General features: G+C 42.2%; 1 protein-coding gene across 2 annotated transcripts in view; it reads right to left on the reverse strand.

The window, feature by feature from the left end:
- grin2ba (glutamate receptor, ionotropic, N-methyl D-aspartate 2B, genome duplicate a) overlaps nt 1-19,603 on the reverse strand; it is a 100,636-nt gene that overhangs the window by 15,435 nt on the left and 65,598 nt on the right. For both annotated transcript variants that reach the window (XM_088316333.1, XM_088316332.1), the window contains 5 exons: nt 18,076-18,268; nt 8,430-8,544; nt 5,284-5,492; nt 4,936-5,107; nt 536-689 (listed from right to left, as the gene is read on the reverse strand). In XM_088316333.1, coding sequence (XP_088172459.1) covers nt 536-689; nt 4,936-5,107; nt 5,284-5,492; nt 8,430-8,544; nt 18,076-18,268 — 843 coding nt within the window. The remainder of the gene's footprint in view (nt 1-535; nt 690-4,935; nt 5,108-5,283; nt 5,493-8,429; nt 8,545-18,075; nt 18,269-19,603) is intronic.

The following is a 19,603-nucleotide window of genomic DNA, read 5'->3' on the forward strand; positions in this document are numbered from 1 at the left end:
AAGACAGCAAAGAGAGAGAAGAGGGGAAGATGAAGAGAGACGAGTGAGTGGATGGGTTGAGGGAGGCGGCGTGGACCGATAGTGATAAGAAAAAGACACCAGTGGTGGGGGGAAAGGAGGTGGTAGGGAGCCAGAAAATGGAGAAGGGTGATGTTGGGAAATGAAGAAGAACCGGAAAAAGAACGTTAGCGAGAATAAAAAATAAATGAGGTGATAGTGTGAGAAGAAAAAGGGAAATGTGCAAATATGCAGTGCCAGATTGAGAAAAGTAAGGATGAGTAGGAGAATTGGAGTTGAGTGGGAAGCAAATGGCAAAGAGACAAAGAGTCCAAGAAGAACTAAATATTATTAAACTGCGGAATATAACAGAGTTGTATGACTGCATTGGGTGGTACAGTCGCGTTTCAACTCTTCTTAACACATGTGGGGTAACTATGATACTATCTTAATTCAATTCCCATCACCATGACCATTGTGAGCATAGGCACGTCATCGTTTAAAGCCGAAGAGAAGGTTAATATTCCCCGTTGCTCACCTAAGAAGGCAGACGGTGAAACGGTGCCGTTGCTACGGGAAACCATGACACTGATGCCAGTCTCGATGAAGGGCACGGAGAAGTCGATGACCTCTGATCTTTCCTCGTTGATGGTCAAGGAACCAACGGCCATGTGGGCATTTTTTAACACCACCTGGACAACAAGGGCAGTCCATTTAGCATCCATTCTCCCGAGCCAGAAAAACATTTATGCAGACCAGTAAATGCTTACTCCTCCAGATTCGACACTCTCGTGTTCTATCCCCAAGTGTCCTGAAGGAGTGTTTTGCCTATTATATAGTCTTCCATTAAATGCACACGGAGCCTTGATATCATACTGAGAGACCAATGTTTCCTAACCTTTATTGACCAAAGTAAAATATTTGTCATTAGATATAGTCTCTTGTCAAATAAACAAAGAAAATGTCAGGAGTATACACACAGGTTAATTATAGACCCTCAGTCATATATTGGAAGAGAATTTAATGGTTCTGCCTGTCACTATGTGTTGCTGGCATAGATTTATTGGATCAATTAAGTGAAATTGGATAATTTCCCGTGGCACACCTGATGAGCTCTCATTGCACACTACTTGGGAATCTCACTGCCATCAAACACATGAACGTCTGTATAAATTATCTTCTGAGAAAATAGAAAGGCATGAGCACACTGTAAAGCGCCTGGTTATGACTGTAAAATTGCTACGATATGCCTCTTGAATAAAAAGACAACAAGCTGAGCTCAAGAAATGTGAACGTCTCAGAAAGATTATCCTGGGTGATGTGTTATGGGAGATTTTGCCTCCATGATGTGCTCGTTACACAGGTTGGAACCGTCAACTTTAAATGTTAAATATGTTAAACATTTAACGCAGGGGTGGGCAAACTTTTGGATTGGTGGGCCACAATGGGTTCTAAAATTTGACAGAGGGGCCGGACCAGGAGGAGAAGGATGGAGTGTTTTGGTAGCCTCACCTCAGAGAAAAAAAATCAATTTAATTTTAAATTAAAGTGAACGAAAACATCACAACAACATATATGTCTTTGAAAAAGAACACAGTATTTAGAAAATGAAACATGAACAAGGTTTATTCATTTCATTTTTTTTCAAGTTCAACGGGCCCGATTAAAACTTCTAACGGGCTGCATGTGGCCCCCGGGCCGTAGTTTGCCCACCCCAGTTCTAACGCATAGCAATAGCATCAATCTGTTGAAATGATGTCAAGTTATCATAAATGATGTGTGTTCTTATTTGCTTGAGTTATCCAAGTGTCGGCGAAGCGATCAAAGCACCATATCGGATTTAATGAGGCATTTGCCGTTTCACAGTACACGTATGTCCGTGTGAACATAGGCTTGCACGGCTTATTTCGGACATGCTTAATTCACTTATTTTATAGAGCACGAAACCAAGTACAAAATAGAATAGAACGCTTTTAATGTCACGTTCTAGGGTGTACATGCAACAAATTGGAGGAAATAAAAACATAAAACACACTAATTAATAAAATAATAATCACAACTACTAACACTAGGATGAGGGAAAAAAAAATCCCAACTTGCATCAAAGTTTCATTCTTTGTTTGAAATACAAGCATGGCAATTTGCCACCTACATCTCCACCTCTAAGATGTTAAGGCCTCTATTATTACCCGTGGAGACTAAAAGCACTGAAATCTGTTCGATGATGTGATAAATCAGGGGTAAATATTAGGTTTTAGCGGCAGACCTTGCAATCTGAGCTGTCTAGACTTCGATCACTTTGCACTGATATCCAGCGACCACGCAGAGAGGGGTCATAAAGAGCACTTTCTTTTGTCACAAATAACAGGTTGGTTTTATATAAAACCAAACCCGCTAAAAATGAAGCACAAATCAGATGTGATTGTGCCATCAGCTGTTCTGGGTACTGGCAGAGTTCCCCGTCGGAGGGAAAACCCTTTTATACAAGTTGTTCAATCCTTTTATGACTCATGTTGGCGTTTCGTCTTTTAGTTTAAGAAAATAATAAAACATATAATTGAAAACCTAACATGCGTGTAAGAAGTAATCATCCAGTAGAGGATTTTTATTGTTGTTCATGGGTAGCATTGTTTAAAAACTACACTGCAGTTTACAGTTATTTGGCCCTCTTATAAAGAAAAAAAAAAAAATTGTAGATTGTTCTTATCTTGGCTCTCACCAGACTGTGGAGCCATATGGTAGTAATGAAATATCCAGTGAGTGGAGGTATTTAACAAAGGAAGTCGGGGAAGGTGGACACTCTTACGGCCCATCAGGGGAGAAGAGCAGAAAGTAAAGTAGGTTATCACAGTGGGTCATGGCTGCTCCAAATAGGCATGCCAATATCTGTCCTAATTCTAACCGCTGCGGTACCCCGCCACAGGTAGTATATTTAGTCCCCAATTTGTGCTAAAGTGGCCTGAGACTGCCGCGCTAATAAAGTGTGCATGAGTCAAAGCTCCATCGTGTGAGAGAGTTTATGCGCTTGTATACGTGTGAGTCGCAAAGAGATGCTAGTGAGCCTTTGTTCTCCACCAAAGGCAGGGAGATGATCGCTCATCTGCTCAACGAGTTTGTCTGTCGCCGTCCTGGTTGTCAGTGTCTCCGTGCGCCGACGCGGTATAGCAGTGAGTGCGTATTTGCAATCTTATTTGCCAAGAGGAAGAGTCAACGTGCATGTCCACCTGTGTGCACGCGTTAGTGCCAAATGTGTGAACGTCGCCCCGGGGGAGAGAAGAAGCCCGTGCGGCAGTGTACTCACTTCCTCTCTCTTTCTCTCTCCATTTGCTCACTCCATCTTCCTCCTACGACATGTTCTCTCCGTGTTATGAAAGTGACCCATGTGGGTGTTATTGAGAATGAGTGAGCAAGGATCTGAGTTTGTGTAAGTGTGTGCAAGCGGCTCAGCTGGTGTGTGTTGTCGGAGGCCGATCTCATTATGTTATTGTCAGGAAAATTTTTGATGCAGAGTATGAATGTTAATGCAATCTCAAACACTTGCTGCAGTGAACAAAAACTTAGATTTAGTCTTATTCTTAGTTCGTCAGATTTGGTCATTCCCATTCGTGATAGTTTGAGTCTATTTAGTCGAGTCTACAGAATTATTGTACTGTGAAGCTGCCTTAAGTGATCTCGGAAAGCGTTCACAAGTGACTGCTGTGTGTGTGTGTGTGTGTAAGCACAGACTTGCATCTGAGTATCAGTCCAGCTCTCAGTCCATTAAGAGTTTGAAATCTACTGTCATTTTGGCTGTTTTCCAACTCCAAAAGGACACGGCTCGTCCCTCAGACAGCGCAGGCTACAGACAAACCATAGTGTACGTGTGCGTGTGAGAGTGTTTGTGCGAGAAGAACTCAGAGAGAGCAATCGACAAAGCGACTTGTGTAATAATCAGTTTATGTCCATGTGTTAGCACTCCTGCCTGTACTTACTCTCTCCTTCCTGTGTTCACGCTTGTGTGTGCGCACGGGAGAGAGCGGGAAAGCGAAATAGAGAGTGTGACAAATGCCCGCCCCTCCCTCGCCACCCCCCACACCTAATGACCATTCATCTGCGGGGCCGAGAAGAAGACAGCACATTATGACGCTTTTAGCAAGGGTGATGGCGTTTATTACAGGTGACTACACTTATAGCTCAGCGCACACTAAAGACACGAGCTGGCCCAGCAGGGTAACTTAAATGGCTTTATATAATAGATGAAATGGGTGAGTTTAATACAAATTGAAAAGCCAGTAGCGGGGAAAAAAATGGACATGTCGTCGCGATGGTGGCTATGACTTGTGAAGGTTATGCAGACTTGACTGTTCTCAGAGATGGACGCAGCTGCGTTTTCGACCTGTGACCTTTAAGCTGCTATTGATCTGCTTACCTTTGCCTTCATTGCTAAACGAATAGCCAGACAGCACAAGTGCGGCTTGCCGTAACGGGTTGATGCACGAGAACTGACGGCAAGCTTTGACCGGGACCGGGGTCTATTATAGGATGTTAAGAGCCCGCTGACCTAACTGCTTTGGGCTGCTCAAAATTGAAGGTATGAAAACAAATTTCCATGAGGAAATTCATCCTTTAGAGGGCAAATGCTAAATATAGCAGCATTCATTTGGCCTTTGGGGAAGAAAGACAGACACTTTTTTTTCCACCTTCGCCCACACATAATTGCAAGTCTCTTGTGATATACTCTGGCCAGGTTTATTCAAACCAACTCAAAATCGCGTCGGCAGGCTAATGGCAATTTCCTACACTTTTGAATGCGAGCAGGGAGGGCATTTTAGCATTGCCCTTTCCTCAAATGTGACAATACATAAAAACCCCTTAAAATAAAGCGGTATTGTATATTAAATTGACACTAATTTGCACACCTGACCTGTACAGCTTCACTGACTGAAATACTGAAATTACCTCTCCCACCATGCCATTCCAAGTTCCATTGATCTTCTTGCCATGTTTGCCATTCGTAACCAGATACAGGTCATATGTGAACTTGACGGACTTGGCGATCTTCTTTAGGATGTCAATGCAGAAGCCCTTGCAGCAACGCTTGATGTAAATCCCAGAATCCTTCGTCTGATTCCTGCATATGGAGATGAAGTGAGATCACATGATTAGCACCCTTAGGCGAGTTATGTTGCAACTAAACGGAGCAGAGGGAACGGTATTTAACCGAAACCTATGTAAGATCTATGCGGCCAAATAAGCCAGTGAATATTTATCTTATTTTGAATTCAGACGATAATCGCAGCATCTCACAATGTTTTGATCTGTTTGCGGCAGGGCACAGTGTTCCTCATGCAAGTCCCACTAAGCGGATCCACGTCTTCCACGATGACGAAAGGAGCCTCCTCCAGTGTCACAATGGACAGGTGGTCGTCCTCCCTGGTGGCGATTCCGCCATAGAGTTCATCGCGAGGCCACACGTGGTACTTCATGGAGAGGGACCCATTCTCCCATTTGCCCACCTGGAGGTTAATTTGACACAGGCAAAAAAAAAAAAGAAAGACGCAAGATGGGTTTCAAACTACAACTTCAAAAGAAGTGTCGTCTAGCATAAACATATTTGATTGAGGGTTATTTTAGACAGACTCACAATCAGAGCAAAAGCTTCACACAGACTGTAAAAACGCAAAGGCTTGTGATCTAAACAATAGGACAGACTGCATTAGTAAGATTACAGTACCTGAAAGTAGCCTTATAATGAACAAACAGAAGGACAAACAAAATGTAGGCAAACTACAATTTCAATTCTGATCACAAGTAGGCCTTTGACGAGGTCTGCGTTCAACTGAGTTAAATTCTACATAAATATTGTCATTGCAACGTTGCTAAAAAAAAACATACTATACATATCTGATAGTGCTCATTAAATTTTTCCCAGTATTTCACCAACTATTACTTTGTTGTTTTTCACCCGCCATCTTTCTGAAAAGCAACGATCCAAATGAGAGCGAAAACAAGGACCCTGAGCTGAGCATGAGCGGAAGGTTAAGCAGAAGTGCAAGACTGAAACTGGAAAAAGAGGAGAATTCAGATCAGGAGAAAAGAGAAGGAAAAGGATCCGATAGATACACATTCCGCTATGAGAAGCAGCAACAGACGAGACGGAAGATGGATGGAGTGAAAGAGTCACATGACCAGCTGGTCATTCAGATGCAAAATGCTCCGTGGTGGAGGGTCCAGCTGTACGCCGGGAGGACTAGCCAAGCCTCTTGTGGCTCTCCTCCAACCAAGAGTCATCAATTAGTCCGTTTCCTCAGTTGCCGGTCACATGACACCACTCTTGGAGACGCCGCTGGTGCCTTTTCCTTCAAGTGTCTAGTGCATTCAGTCCACTTATACAAGTGGAAATGGCTATGGATCCTCCAATGAGAGGCCCCACAGATTAATGGGAATCAGGAGCTACGGCACCGGTTTGCAGAGTCGTCACACTTGTTAAATATGTACGCGTACACACATATTGGAAAATTGGCGGAGCTGCCTCCAGGAGGACCACTTGAGGCTGCGTATCACATGGCGGCAGTGCAGAGCTCGGCTATGAACATGTATGAGACGGTGTAATATCGACAAAGACGGAGATGGTGGGGATGAACATGACTGGACACTCCAGAGTCTTCACACTCTTTCAAAAGGTGCCAGGAAGGACGCTTGTAAGAGCCGGAACTCATTAGGATCCACACAAGCGGTTCAGCTGCAAGTCAAGCTGAGAATTAAACATGAGTGAGAACGGTGGCGCGAGAGGGGCTGCGAAGAAGATGGGGGGGCGGGAGACGGGGGAGGGGGGGACAGAAGGGGAGACGCTCACCTTGTTCTCTGATCAGAGGACAGAATAGAGATGGGAGGGGTAGAAGACAGAGAAATAGAAAGAAAAGAGAGGAGGAAGAGTCATAGAAGTCAGCTACAAGGGCGGGAGGAGGTGGATGCATGCGGCGACTTTACAGGTGGCCGAGTGTTTCGGGTTCATTTTAGGGTGCGACAGTGCATCTCGGGATTATTAACCTATGACCTGCCACATCTGGACTTTCTCCAGCTGTTCAAGACATTTTCTTAAACCTGAATTATTTTAGAATTAAAGCAAGAAAACATTACACTATTTGCTTCAGGATTTTGTGAGGTTAAAAAAGGTTAAAAAAAAAAAAAAGTTTTGTCCTTCTGTGTGCTTTTCAAACTCGACGTTTTGTTCAAAAGATGGCACAGTGCCGAAGAAGAAAAGTGAGCCGGGTCAAGGGTGCTGCCGGGATTTGGGGGCTCAAACTCTTTATTTATTCTTCATTTTGTATTTTTTTAAAGCTAAATTTGTTGTGTAACAATTATTTATAAGGTTGCGAACCATATCAGGGGGTAGAGGCGTAAATCCCCCCCCAAGACAAAAAAATAAAAACAATAAAAATGGTTAATAAACGTCAACCTCTACTTCGCTGTTTTTCACATTTTACGAGGGGTGCTTGTCAAAATTACTGATATCTTTATATAACATATTCAACCCTGCACTGTATCCTCTATATTAAACAAATTGGTGGACAGTACACTTTTTTTATTATTAACACTTTGTAAATTCATAAAAAAAAAAAAAAATAGACTTGTACATTTCCCCACGAACTTAAGAAGAGAATTTCTCAAATGATCTACCAATGTGATGTGACTACATTCAACAGGACGCTCTAAACACAAGTAGGATGCAGTGAAGTTTTACGCAACCGCCAACAACTGCCAGAAAAATAAAGTTAATGTGAAACAAAAGTAGCGATTATGATTTTTGTACAGATTGAATCATTTTTTGGGGACAAATCTGCGTTGGATTTTATTACTTGTGTCTTAACCTTATCATTCGTCGTATTTTTCAAATTAAACTTTTAACCGCCACTACAAGCTCAAAAATACCATGTTAAAGCACTTAAAATGATTTGAAGGGCTAATATGAGGACCATGTTTTAGATGATGGAACAACCAACGGGAGGGGTGATACTATAAAACAGCATGATGGTGGCGGTGGTGGTTGTGATAATTAGCAGCTTTGGCAAATATTCATTCAGAAGCGCCACTCTGGAGCGTGCGCTGCAGCATGCTGCTCAAAGGCACCTTCACCAATCTGATAATATCTAATCAGTGCGGCTCCTAGAAAGCTTTGAGTTTAAAATGCTTCAAAAGTGAAAATGTGATGATGAGGAAATCAGATATTCGAGTCCCCATCGGGCATTCCTATCACCAAACTAACTTGCTGTCATTGCTAATAGTCGCTTTTACATTATTCAACTGCGATAATTCAGAGTATGAGCATGACCAAAATGCTGGAACAAAAAGAGATTCGATCAGATGGACAGGATTTTATTTAAAAATTGCTTTCTTCAGCTACACTTAATAAAATAACCCAAAACTACGAGGAGAAATGCACACAAACTTACCCTGTCCCACTGTCTGTCCTTGTTGAGCAGAATGATGACCAGCTTGGGGTGCATCTGGTAGCCGTCCTCACTGAACGACAGATTACGGCCCTCGAATGTCACATTCATTAGGTACCTGAGTGGGGGGGGGGGAAGAGAAATTTGGATCTGATTTTTATTGGATTTGAGCTTATTCAGTGTAGTTGTCAATCACCGCTGCATCATACCAACATTTGTTTGGAATATTTGGATTCCTTTTTTGTGACTGTTTAATCCCATACCATTGAGCACATCTGTTGTCCTTTCATTAATTATTATATTGCTTATCCTCATTAGGGTCGCGATGTGCTGGAGCCTATCCCTAGACCAATCACAGCACATTTATTGTGTCACGTGAATTTCAAGACTGTGATTGTTCCAAAAGAGCTCATCTGCATTGTATTTCTATTATTTTGTTGGCACCCTCCAGCCACAGTGTTAGAATGCCGAAAAAAAAATGCTCAGTGTGAGAGAATCATCAGAAGCTATTCAGAAGCACGTTTTACCGGCTGAAATACAGACAAAAAAAGAAGGCCTAACAACAAAAAAATATATAAATCCTAACAATATAGACAACTTTTCTAAATTGCAGATAAACTTCTATATTTATGACAGATAAACTAATTAAACTGTCGGTGCGCAACTGTGTGTTATTCAGTGTGTGCGTTTCTGTCACAGTGTGTTTGTGTGGTGGAGGAGCAGAAAGCGAGCTAAAGCAGCATTGTTCCTGTCAGGTGAAATACCGTCACCTTGTTTCAGCTACACACACACCCTCGCACATTTCAAACACTCTTATGCTGCGATTATAGTGAACGTGCGTGGGAGTGTGTAAGTGTGTGTACATGGGAATATTTGTCAGGTGAGCTCAAATCACTTCACACAACCCCCCCCTCTCTCTCTCACAACCACACACACACAAACACCGAAACATATACCGCCACCCTTCGCACAAGGACACTCTTCAACAATGCATAGCCGCTGACCTAAACCGTAACTAACAAAAATGTCTAACCCAACTCACTTTTTCTAAATGCTTTAAAGTCAAACCTCCTTTTGACAGTGTGCCTTTGCATGGCAAATAACCAGAATGTGTTCGAGCATGGAGTCGAAAACAGTGCCCCTCAGAGAGATATAACGATGCAACACATAAACAACAAAAAAAAAAACAATCTCTTTCTTGATTCTTTCACTCGTCACCCTTTACTCTCGGTCTGGTCTCTCACCCACCCACCCCCTCCTCTCTCTGACAGTTTCCATGGAAACATTCACCTCATAACCATGGCTACCATATATATGTAGATTAAAAATGTACGAGAGGAGAAAATCTCTCTATCCATCCATCCATCTACTCATCCATCCGTCCATCTATCTATTCGTGTATCTACCTGCCCACCTATCTTGATCAGTTTTATAAAATGGAATGGCTTAGGTAATAATCCAGCAATTACGCTAATGCTCGTGTATTTATTCGATTTCCTGTATTAAATATTGATCTTTCCAACTGACTTTAATGGGTGGCTACATCCTGGATAACGGCGTCCCATGCAGCCCCATGTGTCCCATCCACAGCCCCATCCCACGGAGCTCTGGCACCGATACAAAGTGCACAGAATGCTCGGCGTAAATCAAAGGCCATTTACAAAATGACTTGACGCCGCGGTTCCTTTAATCTTGACTGAGCGAGCTATCGGTACACGGCGCGGCGCGGCGCCATTGTTTGCGATTGCATGTTTGCGAGCGCGTGTGCGTCCTACACCTCCCTGACAGCGGCAACACAAGCATATGTGTGTTGCCATGGCACCCACAACCACTGCGACTTCCGAGCCAATCTGCTGCGTCACTATGGTAACGGTAATCTCTCGGAGGGTGGGCGGGAACGAGACAGAGAGAGTGTGATGGGATTCAGAGAAAATAAGGGGAAGAGGACAGGATGTTAAGATTCAAATGTCTTCTTTCAACATATTCTTGTTCTCTCTGACAATAAGGAATTAGTTGGACAATACGTACTGTGTAATAGTGTGGTTATAACGGTTGAACTGCACGCTGTCATATTGAGAACTTTTTACATTTTAATTTGTAAATATCTGGAGTTAAAGAAAGTATTCAAGAAAAAAAAAATCCTCAGTATGTTCAATATCAACGTGTTTAGATTGCATATTCTGCCCAAGTTGAATACTGTGCCCTGCGAAGCTCCATTTCTATTAATCGGTACATGGTTCAGTATGATTTGGTTTTCCAAGTTGCCATTTGCAAAAGTTGTGAAAGGCACCTAAAAGATAGATCCGCCTTTTTGAGACCCAACGAATGTGGTCAGAACCCGCAGGTCCCGCTTGTGTGTCATCGTGCCTTGCTTAAAGCTGGATGACGGTGGTTGCCGTGGTAACACATTGCATTCCTTGCCTTCTCCCTTGATGTTGTGATGTAAAATTGTCACGAATTGTATTGACTGAAGCACCCACTAAATGTCATGATTTGATATCTGCAAATGAAAATCACGTAACAGCAGCAGCTCTCTCCAGCCTGTCGAAGGAAAGTACGGGAACGTAGTCCAAAAAATAATTTCACCCAATCATATTGTTCACCATCATGGATGGTCTTATTTCTAGTTCCATATGAGAGCAAAAAGTAAAGAACACACAAAGCCACTCACTGCACTAAATTTCATGGGTTGACACAGATACGTTTTAGCGCATGTTCTCATGTGAATAATGGAGGAGGAGTGTGAAATATTGATTAGCAAGTTTCAATAAATTAACCCCAGAATAAATTAGTCATGAATGACGCTCCTTAGCAATTACTGTGCCGCAATGTACTTATTAGATTTGCACAGAGCAACCTATATGGAAAATGTGCCATTTGGCACGGTGCTGTCATACTAAAAAAAAAATAAAAAATGCAGAACCTTTGCTGCGTTCACACAGTGGGGAAGGTGTGATCTTTTGTCTGTGTGTGTGTGTGTGTGTATGTGTGTTTAAACATGTATTGATCTTGAGGGCCTCATTCGTACATCTGGACATTGTAAACAGAACGTGGGAGCGCTACAGTGGAATGTGTATATAGTGTGAAAAGTGAACATTAAAAAGTGAGAAGAGTAAGAATTTTAATCATCCCAAAATATGTAGAGTTATGGTTAAATATTTCACAAATCAAAACAACATTTAGTAACGTTATTTATAAACGTGAAAACGTGACAGAGCAGATGCAATCCAGTCACCCGTTTAAATTTTTTGCTTTGAATTGCGAGCACAGATTTGCGATACAAACGCTGTATTGCGGCACTAAACTCGACTCACTTCACTCAATTCCTGAAAAAAGGAGCTTCAAACTGATTCAAACCAGTTGAATTTTTACTAAACATAACATCGCTCAAACTTTCGGCCTGCTAGCTTCATGCTAATGCCAAAAGGGATCTTGATGTAACCCTTTGTGCAAAGGAGTGAACACAAATGATGCAGCAACACAATATGGACAGACAATATAACCGTATTTGTCATGAATTCTTCATCCTCCATAAAGGATTACTAAAATTTATGTTGGTGAGCTGCGAGGAGTTTACTTGTCTCCAAGAACAAAATAGTCATCTGTCTGTCTTATACTGACCCCAAGTGGTCAAGGTGAGCACACCAGAAAGAGCAAGTGTGATGGGAATTCAATTGATGCGGTGTGTCAAAAACTTCAATTCTTTTTATTTATTATCTTTAATTATATCATTACTGTATTTTTTTAAGGAATAATTATGGAGCGATATTTTTCCTCATTAAATTGCACATTAAAACTTTTTTTTTTGCGTAGCCATGGAACATATCGCACATCTCAAGGCAGTCACCACTACATACAGAAGATCACAACTTTTCATTGTTTGATTTTTGTTATGCTTATTTAAGTCATGTTAAAGCTGTTCATATATATAAAAGTATCTCATAAAATCCGAAATAAAGTTACTCCAGAAATTAAGACATCAAAGTAAACTAATTGAACAAACAGGGACATTCATAATGCGGCGTTAAGATAAGACAACAGGATACTAGAAAGCTGAATAAGCCCAGAAGAGAAGAAGGTAGGAGGAAAACAGGAGATTACGATAAAAATAGAGAGCATTAAAAGCCTAAAAATAAGCAGGAGCACACTGATCGAGTTCCAGTCAAGAGCGCACGCTCACACACTTATCCACACACACACACACACACACACACACACCCCCACACACACACACCCCGGTGCACCTGCACACAGCTCAGCCGGGTTATAATGCCGTTTTATAAACACACACTCTTTTGCAGGCACCACTGAGGCAGCAGAAGTTCAAAAGTGTCCACAGAGCTTCAGAAGCACTTGACACCTTTCCAACTTCAAGCTCATTTGGAACGTGTCCACGGCATGCGGGGTCAGCGGCCCTGCTGTCAAACTCATGATCCTCACACTGTTGTGCATTGTCCGCTTCTATCGCTGCCTCGCTCTCTCGTCTTATGCTCGCTTTGTCTGCTTCCCTCTGCTATCTTTCCTTGTCAGGATACCACAGGGCTGTGTATTGTGCATTTCATTTACGGTACTTCCAGACGTGACCTTCTCATAGTGTGCTGTGTCCTTTTTTTGTCCTGAACTGGTCGCTACATTTTGATTGCTTATGGATACAGAGGAGGATGAATATTAAAACTACAGATATAAAAAAAAAAAAATATTGGGAATGTGAACAATTAGAGTATAGACTCCGTAGCCATAAAATTAGGTACATTGTAGCTGCACAGTTTAATGTGAGACACTAAAAGGGAATTATTTATTTATTTATTTTTGGGGGGGGGAAAGCAGCATTTTGCATTCACTTCTTGTGCTGTATGTTGTGAGAATTTTGCTGCTCTCGCTAATAAAGTGTGGTTCAAATTCAAGCTGCAAGTGCATTTACATTTTCTAGTCATCCATCCATTTTCCACAGCACTTTCCCTCATTAGGGTCAAGATCGAGCTGGAGTCCATCCCATCTGGTTTTGGGTAAGAGGAACTGATTGGCAACCAGGTGCAGAACACATAGAAAAACATTTACGCTCACATTCACACCTGCACTTCAGTTCAGTTTATTCACTTGGCCCAACTTGCATGACTTTGGAATGAGGTAGCAAAAACACAAACACACAAGCACATGGAGAGCATGCAAAAGCCACACAAATAGTTAAGAGCTGATTTTCAAACCGAGAACCTCAGAATTGCGAGGTTCACCACTTGTTAAAACAGGGAAGGGCAGATCCGGCGGGTCGAGGCCGATACGGTCCAGAGATCGCGGCCGGAGGTGGGGGACTGACCGGCAAAAAAGGGTCAAGTGCCCAGCTCTGCCGAGAGCACATGTGAAGGCCGCTCGTCACATAGAGCGACTCGGGTCACCCCACCTCACATCCCACTCGACACAATCCGGTTTGAACTTTTAAAAAAAAAAAGTGAATTTTTTTTTAGTAAACATTTATTACATTAAAACATTTTTAAAAAAAACGTGTAAAAGTAGTAACATTAAACTTTAGTTACATTTTTTGTTTTTCGTACCACCTATCAAAATTTACAATTTTCTCTGAACCTTATGATGCAAGTTGTTTTTAATCTTATTCTTAGAATATGTGGCGAGATGGTTAAAAAAAAAGTGCAGCATGCCATAAATGGCTGGACTTCGTACCTCTTATTCCTCTCGAGTCAGTAGGAAAAGCCCAAATTTTGGCTCCAAATACGAAACAAGCCGTTACCAAAGCCATGCGTCACGGCTTGAAAGCAAAAATCAAACAGGTTTTGTTGACCTGCAAAACGCTTCCAGATGATTGCCTGCTCTCTCAGAACCGATGTGATTTCCCTGCAATTGAGCGAAAATATGCTCCACTAGAAACGGAGCGTGCGGTTTTATCGTCTCAGGAAGGAAATTTGAGAAGGAGCTGCTCAGAATAAATAGAAAACAGGAAATAGACCAAGCGCTTTCTGAATCATGCTCATTCTATTTCGACAGATTAATAACTACTCCTAATTAGTTTTTGCGACTCAGAACAATTTCTAATCCAATTCCCATAGTTTGCCGATGAGTTTTCCTTTCTGCAGCTGGGTTCAATCAATTTTCCATGGTTTGTTTTCCGGACTTATTTCTCGCAGACTCTCGGAGAATAGTGAATTAGTTATGACGATCTGATAATTCCGTCTGTTTGAGCTACAGACGAACGAACAAAGTGGGGAGAGCGACCCAAACAGGAGGGGAAAACAACAATCTCTCATTCGTTGCTGGAAAGATGGCGGTCGTGATGCAAAATCTCCCGCAAGTGTTCAATTACGTTGAAATGGGGTGATTGAAAAGGCCGTAGCACATGACTCACACCCTTTTCATCCTCATCAAACCATTCAGCCGCCCCGGCTGTCCTGAACGCAAGCATTTTTATGCGTCTGCATTCATTTATTTCCTCACGGTGGTATACGAGTTCACTGGAGAGTGACACTCCCTTTCATTGAGTTGTTTCTCTTCTCGCGCAGCCTTTATCCATCACCCCGTCCATTGATTCACTTAGTAGCGAACCGTCATGCGTGGCATCAGGGCACCCGTGCAGGCAAACTATCATTCGGCAAACCAAGCGAGCAGCCATTCACTTTCGACTTCATAGACTGCATCCAATTGATAATCTTTTGATTGAGCACTTGAAGACAAAGGTTATCGGCGCACAAATTTTGTTAAAGCAGCAAGAGGCGAAGGATCTTCGCGGCGCTTGCAACTGATCTAATCAACAACATAGCTAAGTTGATTATAAAACTGCACGTCCGAAACCCAGACGCTGGCTGTGGTGATGCTGCAGAGCAGTGGAGAGGATGGAGAAGGACAAAGCGCGCATGCTTAGCGCCCACTTCACTACGCACAATCGCACAAGCGATAATGGGAGGATTTAATTATTGTTGACAAAAAAAACGTGTGTGTATTTCCACAAAGACGGTGGCAACATGGCCTTTTTAGCAACATTTCAAGCATATGACTGGACATTGATTTGTTTTATATTTAGTACAACATACAGTCATTTAAATAGGGACGCAACTCGGCATTGAATAGTGAAAAAAAGGCGATTAACTGACACACCGCAAATGTACGGACAGTAATTGCCGATATTAATAGTTAAAAGTGTAAATACACAGTGAGCTTTTAAACAAATACCGCATAGATTTTTGGTCTCTGAGACAAAGGGACGTCAGAACCGCCGTAGATGTTTTGCTAGCTTAAACAAGACATTTACGTTTGTCGATTAAACGATCTTTGAAAAGTAATTCGATGGCTCTCGCCGTACAATACACTGCCATCATAAGTAATTTCCTTCGCTTAATTCGTGATTGAACGTTATTCCGGCGACGACATTGTGTTGTTAACAGTTTGGAACGGGCATTACTAATGCCCGAAACACAGTCTGGAAGACAGCCATTACTCTGCCGGGAACAACCTCAAAATAAAAGCGTACCACGGCATCGATCGCCACATATTTGGCACGGTAAGCTTTTATTTTGAAGTTCTAGTGATGCTTATTATGAATATTGTTGCTGTGGTTAGCGCGACTCCTTCTTCCTGAATGAGCACATGTAAATAAGTCATTCACCACAATAAGAATCATGTTGAAACGAGTTAAGCTAGCACTTCATCTAGCTTCTTCTATTTCTCGTTCTACTGCTACATTTTCTTGTTTGTTTTAATAAGCACCATGCTGGCTTTTACAGGTCAGTCTTGGGACAAGGGGAAGGAAACAATCGTCAGTGGTGCTATGCTGTTCATCTTGCATACATCACACATTCCAGGAGCAACCAGAACGTACGAGCAGTTTGTACTCAAGTAAAGATAAAATAGAATCTGTATGAGCACTACCTTTATGAGGACAGGAGTGTGGTGGGTTAAGATAAAAAAAAAAAAAAAAAAAAGAGTGGAAGAGCGAGAAATCTACCGCTCCTGGCATTACTGTTTCGCCTTGGCAGAGGTTGGCACTCTACTGAGTGTGACTGTTTTGTTTGGATAACAGATTGTGCAGGTGTACTTAATGTTGTGCGCCGCAAGTTCATTGTGGAACAGAGCTAGCCAGAGGGAACATGCATAAATGAAGAGAGCAAAGAAAAAAAAAAAAAAGGACACTGAAGAGATGGCAAATGTGCGCAAAGAAAACAAGGCGACCTAGGACAAACTAGGACACTGTAGCTGCGACATCGCACAGTTTTTCAGAAGTTGAGGTGCATTAAGTTCACAGGGAAAGAGTTGAAGCATGTTGTCTCAGTGAGGTCATCATCTGTTGGCCACCATGCCAAGTGCAGGTAAAAACACTCCGCAGACGTCAGCCTTCACTGACTTTCTGGACTACAATAAAAACAGATGCCCACAGACACACATAGGGTCTGAGGGACGATGCCGCCCTGCTGAATATAATTCGGTGCTGAGCTCTGGAGCACAGCATGACAGGGGTTTGTGTTTGCCCACTGAAACGCCATTGGGACCAATTAGGACGCACGGAGAGTAAAGTGGCGCCGCGCGCTGCGCTTCGCAGCCGGTTCAAAAGGCCTGCCGCTGAGATGGACAGCTGAGGGGGCGGGGTCGGATTTTCACGGCAAGGCGTCTACGAAGGGGGCTTTTGTGTGGGCAGGCTATTATTACATGGAGGGTGAATGATCACAGTATGTAGGGGATGAAGGTGTTTGGGTATGCGCGCCAGCGTCTGTTGCAACTTTTGGTGTTCTAGGGAGTCGAGGTACTATTTATCCTGGTTGGAGTAGTTTAAATGCCAGTCTATACCGCATAGTCAAGTTGGGGCGATTGTTGTACAGTAATTGAGAGACATTTGCATACATAAGATTACATTTTCACCAAACCTGATCTAAAAGGCCACTTTATTAGGAACACCTGCACGATCTAATCAAGTAATAGAACTGTACCCGAAACATTGCCTTTACAAGGACAATAATGCTCAATTTTGATCGACACTCTTGTATTGTATGATGTCGTGCATGCTTTTTGCACCCGTGAATAACTGCTCTGCTAAAATTTTTGGTTACTATTTCACTAAATATCCAAATATATAAAATATGCATTAAAAATGCCAGTCTCTTTAACATACAGGAATGTGAACTGTGTGCAATAAATAGAAAGCAGGAAAGCAGTTTCTAAATCACGCTCATTCCATTTTTGCATCTTAATAACCACCTCTAATTGGGTTTGAAGAGTCACAATGGTGTCTAATCCAATTCCCTCTCAATATTACAAGCATAATAACAAACACATTACTAAATTAATACTTCTCCGGCAACGCCAATCAAAATTGAGAATTATTCATTTTGCCGGAGGAGTTAAAGTTTTCATTGCCATCTGATAATTATTTCGGAAGGATTCTTCTAACGGCATTTTTGTTAAATCGAAAAAAAAAGAAAATCCCAAAAATGATGGCCCTGTGATGAAAAATATATACATGCATACAAACACACACACGCACACATCACATTTACCCAATGACACGGCATGTGAGGGCATTAAAAAAAGGTAAGGTAAACTGAATCAGGGCTAATTGAGTGCCAACCTTTTCAAATTTTTTGAAACAGAGCTCAAACAAGAGCTCAAACCTAAGGAAAACGCAATTGATTGATTTTTCCTCAGCATCACCCACCTGAGGACTTCATTAGGGTTGCCCGAGATGGGGGTCTTCTTGTCAGGAGCTCCGTGGCACTCAGACTTGAGCAAGGTGTGTGGTCCTCGATCCATCATCATAGTGGAGGTTGCCATGGTGATAATAGCCACACCATCGCGGACGCGAGCCTCGAGGCCATAGTCCCACTCGTCGTAGGACACGGACAGCAGCCCTTGATGGAAGAAACAGCAAGATCAATCAGAGGGCGCAGACGAGCGACAGATGGAAAGATCCAGAAGGAGGCAGACGGACTTATTTAAACTGAGCCGAAGTTAGGGGAGGATTGAAATCTGAAAGGTAAACAGTGCAAGATGATGAGCGAGGTGAGAGGGATCATACAGGGAGGAGCAAAGAGACACAGATGGAGCAAGACAGAACAGGAAGCGAGTGTTGATCATTCAGCTTGACTCTACAGAGAGGACATGTTTTGAACAGCCTCCAAGAGGCAGCGTCGACGACGCAGCGATTGCGCATCTATCACCTTGCTCTGTTTGTCCATCTGTCAGTCTGAAGCACTGTCACTCTTTGTATTGTCTGTGTGCCTGTTTATCCTGTTTATCCCTCTGTATGCCTGAATGCTGTTCTCCCTCTACAATCTGTCGCTCTCGGAACATTTTTTTTTTTTTTTAAGCGCTTTCTTTTATATAACCTGCACGCCATCCACTCACTATTAAAGCTGCTCGCATATGCAAGCAACCCGGCGTCGGTTTTCATTTCAAACAAAGGAAACTTATTTTGTTGATTAATTCGGTCACGTATTTGTGGTATGCCATCAATCTGTGATAATTGAAAGTCACACAATGCGAGGGGGCGATTTAGTTTTAAAATTACCTCCATATAATAGAATACGGTTGACATTTTGATAATGAGATCCATTGATATAATCTGCCCGTTATTGACCTCATATGATTAACTCGTGACAAATAGTCCACAGTAATTGATGATATCATGACTTCTGCAACAAACTGATTTGAGAACAGCACATGGATCATATTTAAAATTACGGGTAATTTTTGGGCTGTCAGAATTTTGGAAGGTTGGCGCAAGAGGATGTTCTGAGTCTATTTTGTAAACATCCATCCATCCCACCACTTGAGCTGGAGTCTATCCCAGCTGACTTCATCAAGAGGTGGGCTGCACCCTCGATGGGTCGCAGGTCAATCACAGGGCATATTTTGGATAACATTTTGCAAAACATCTTTTTTGGCGTGAAAAGGGAAAACATACGACACGAAAAATAGTGCATACTGTCAACCAGGATTGGGTTATTTCATCTGCTGAAGAAAAAGTTCACTCATCAACGTGGAGGTTATAACTAAAATCTTTTTTTTTTTTTTTTTAATTTCATAGCGTTTACATGTAAAACATGCTCCCACATTACCTTCAATAATGTTACCCTCATGAAAATGAGGGTGTCCTATTATCCTTTACACAAAAATCAGGCCACAAACAAAAATTAACCGTTATTTGGCCAGCTTGTGTTTTTCACTCATGAAACTATGTCGAA

This window comes from Idiotropiscis lumnitzeri, chromosome 15, assembly GCF_059441095.1.
Source record: "Idiotropiscis lumnitzeri isolate Australia: NSW breed Sydney's pygmy pipehorse chromosome 15, RoL_Ilum_1.0, whole genome shotgun sequence".
In the NCBI taxonomy this organism is placed as follows: Eukaryota; Metazoa; Chordata; class Actinopteri; order Syngnathiformes; family Syngnathidae; genus Idiotropiscis; species Idiotropiscis lumnitzeri.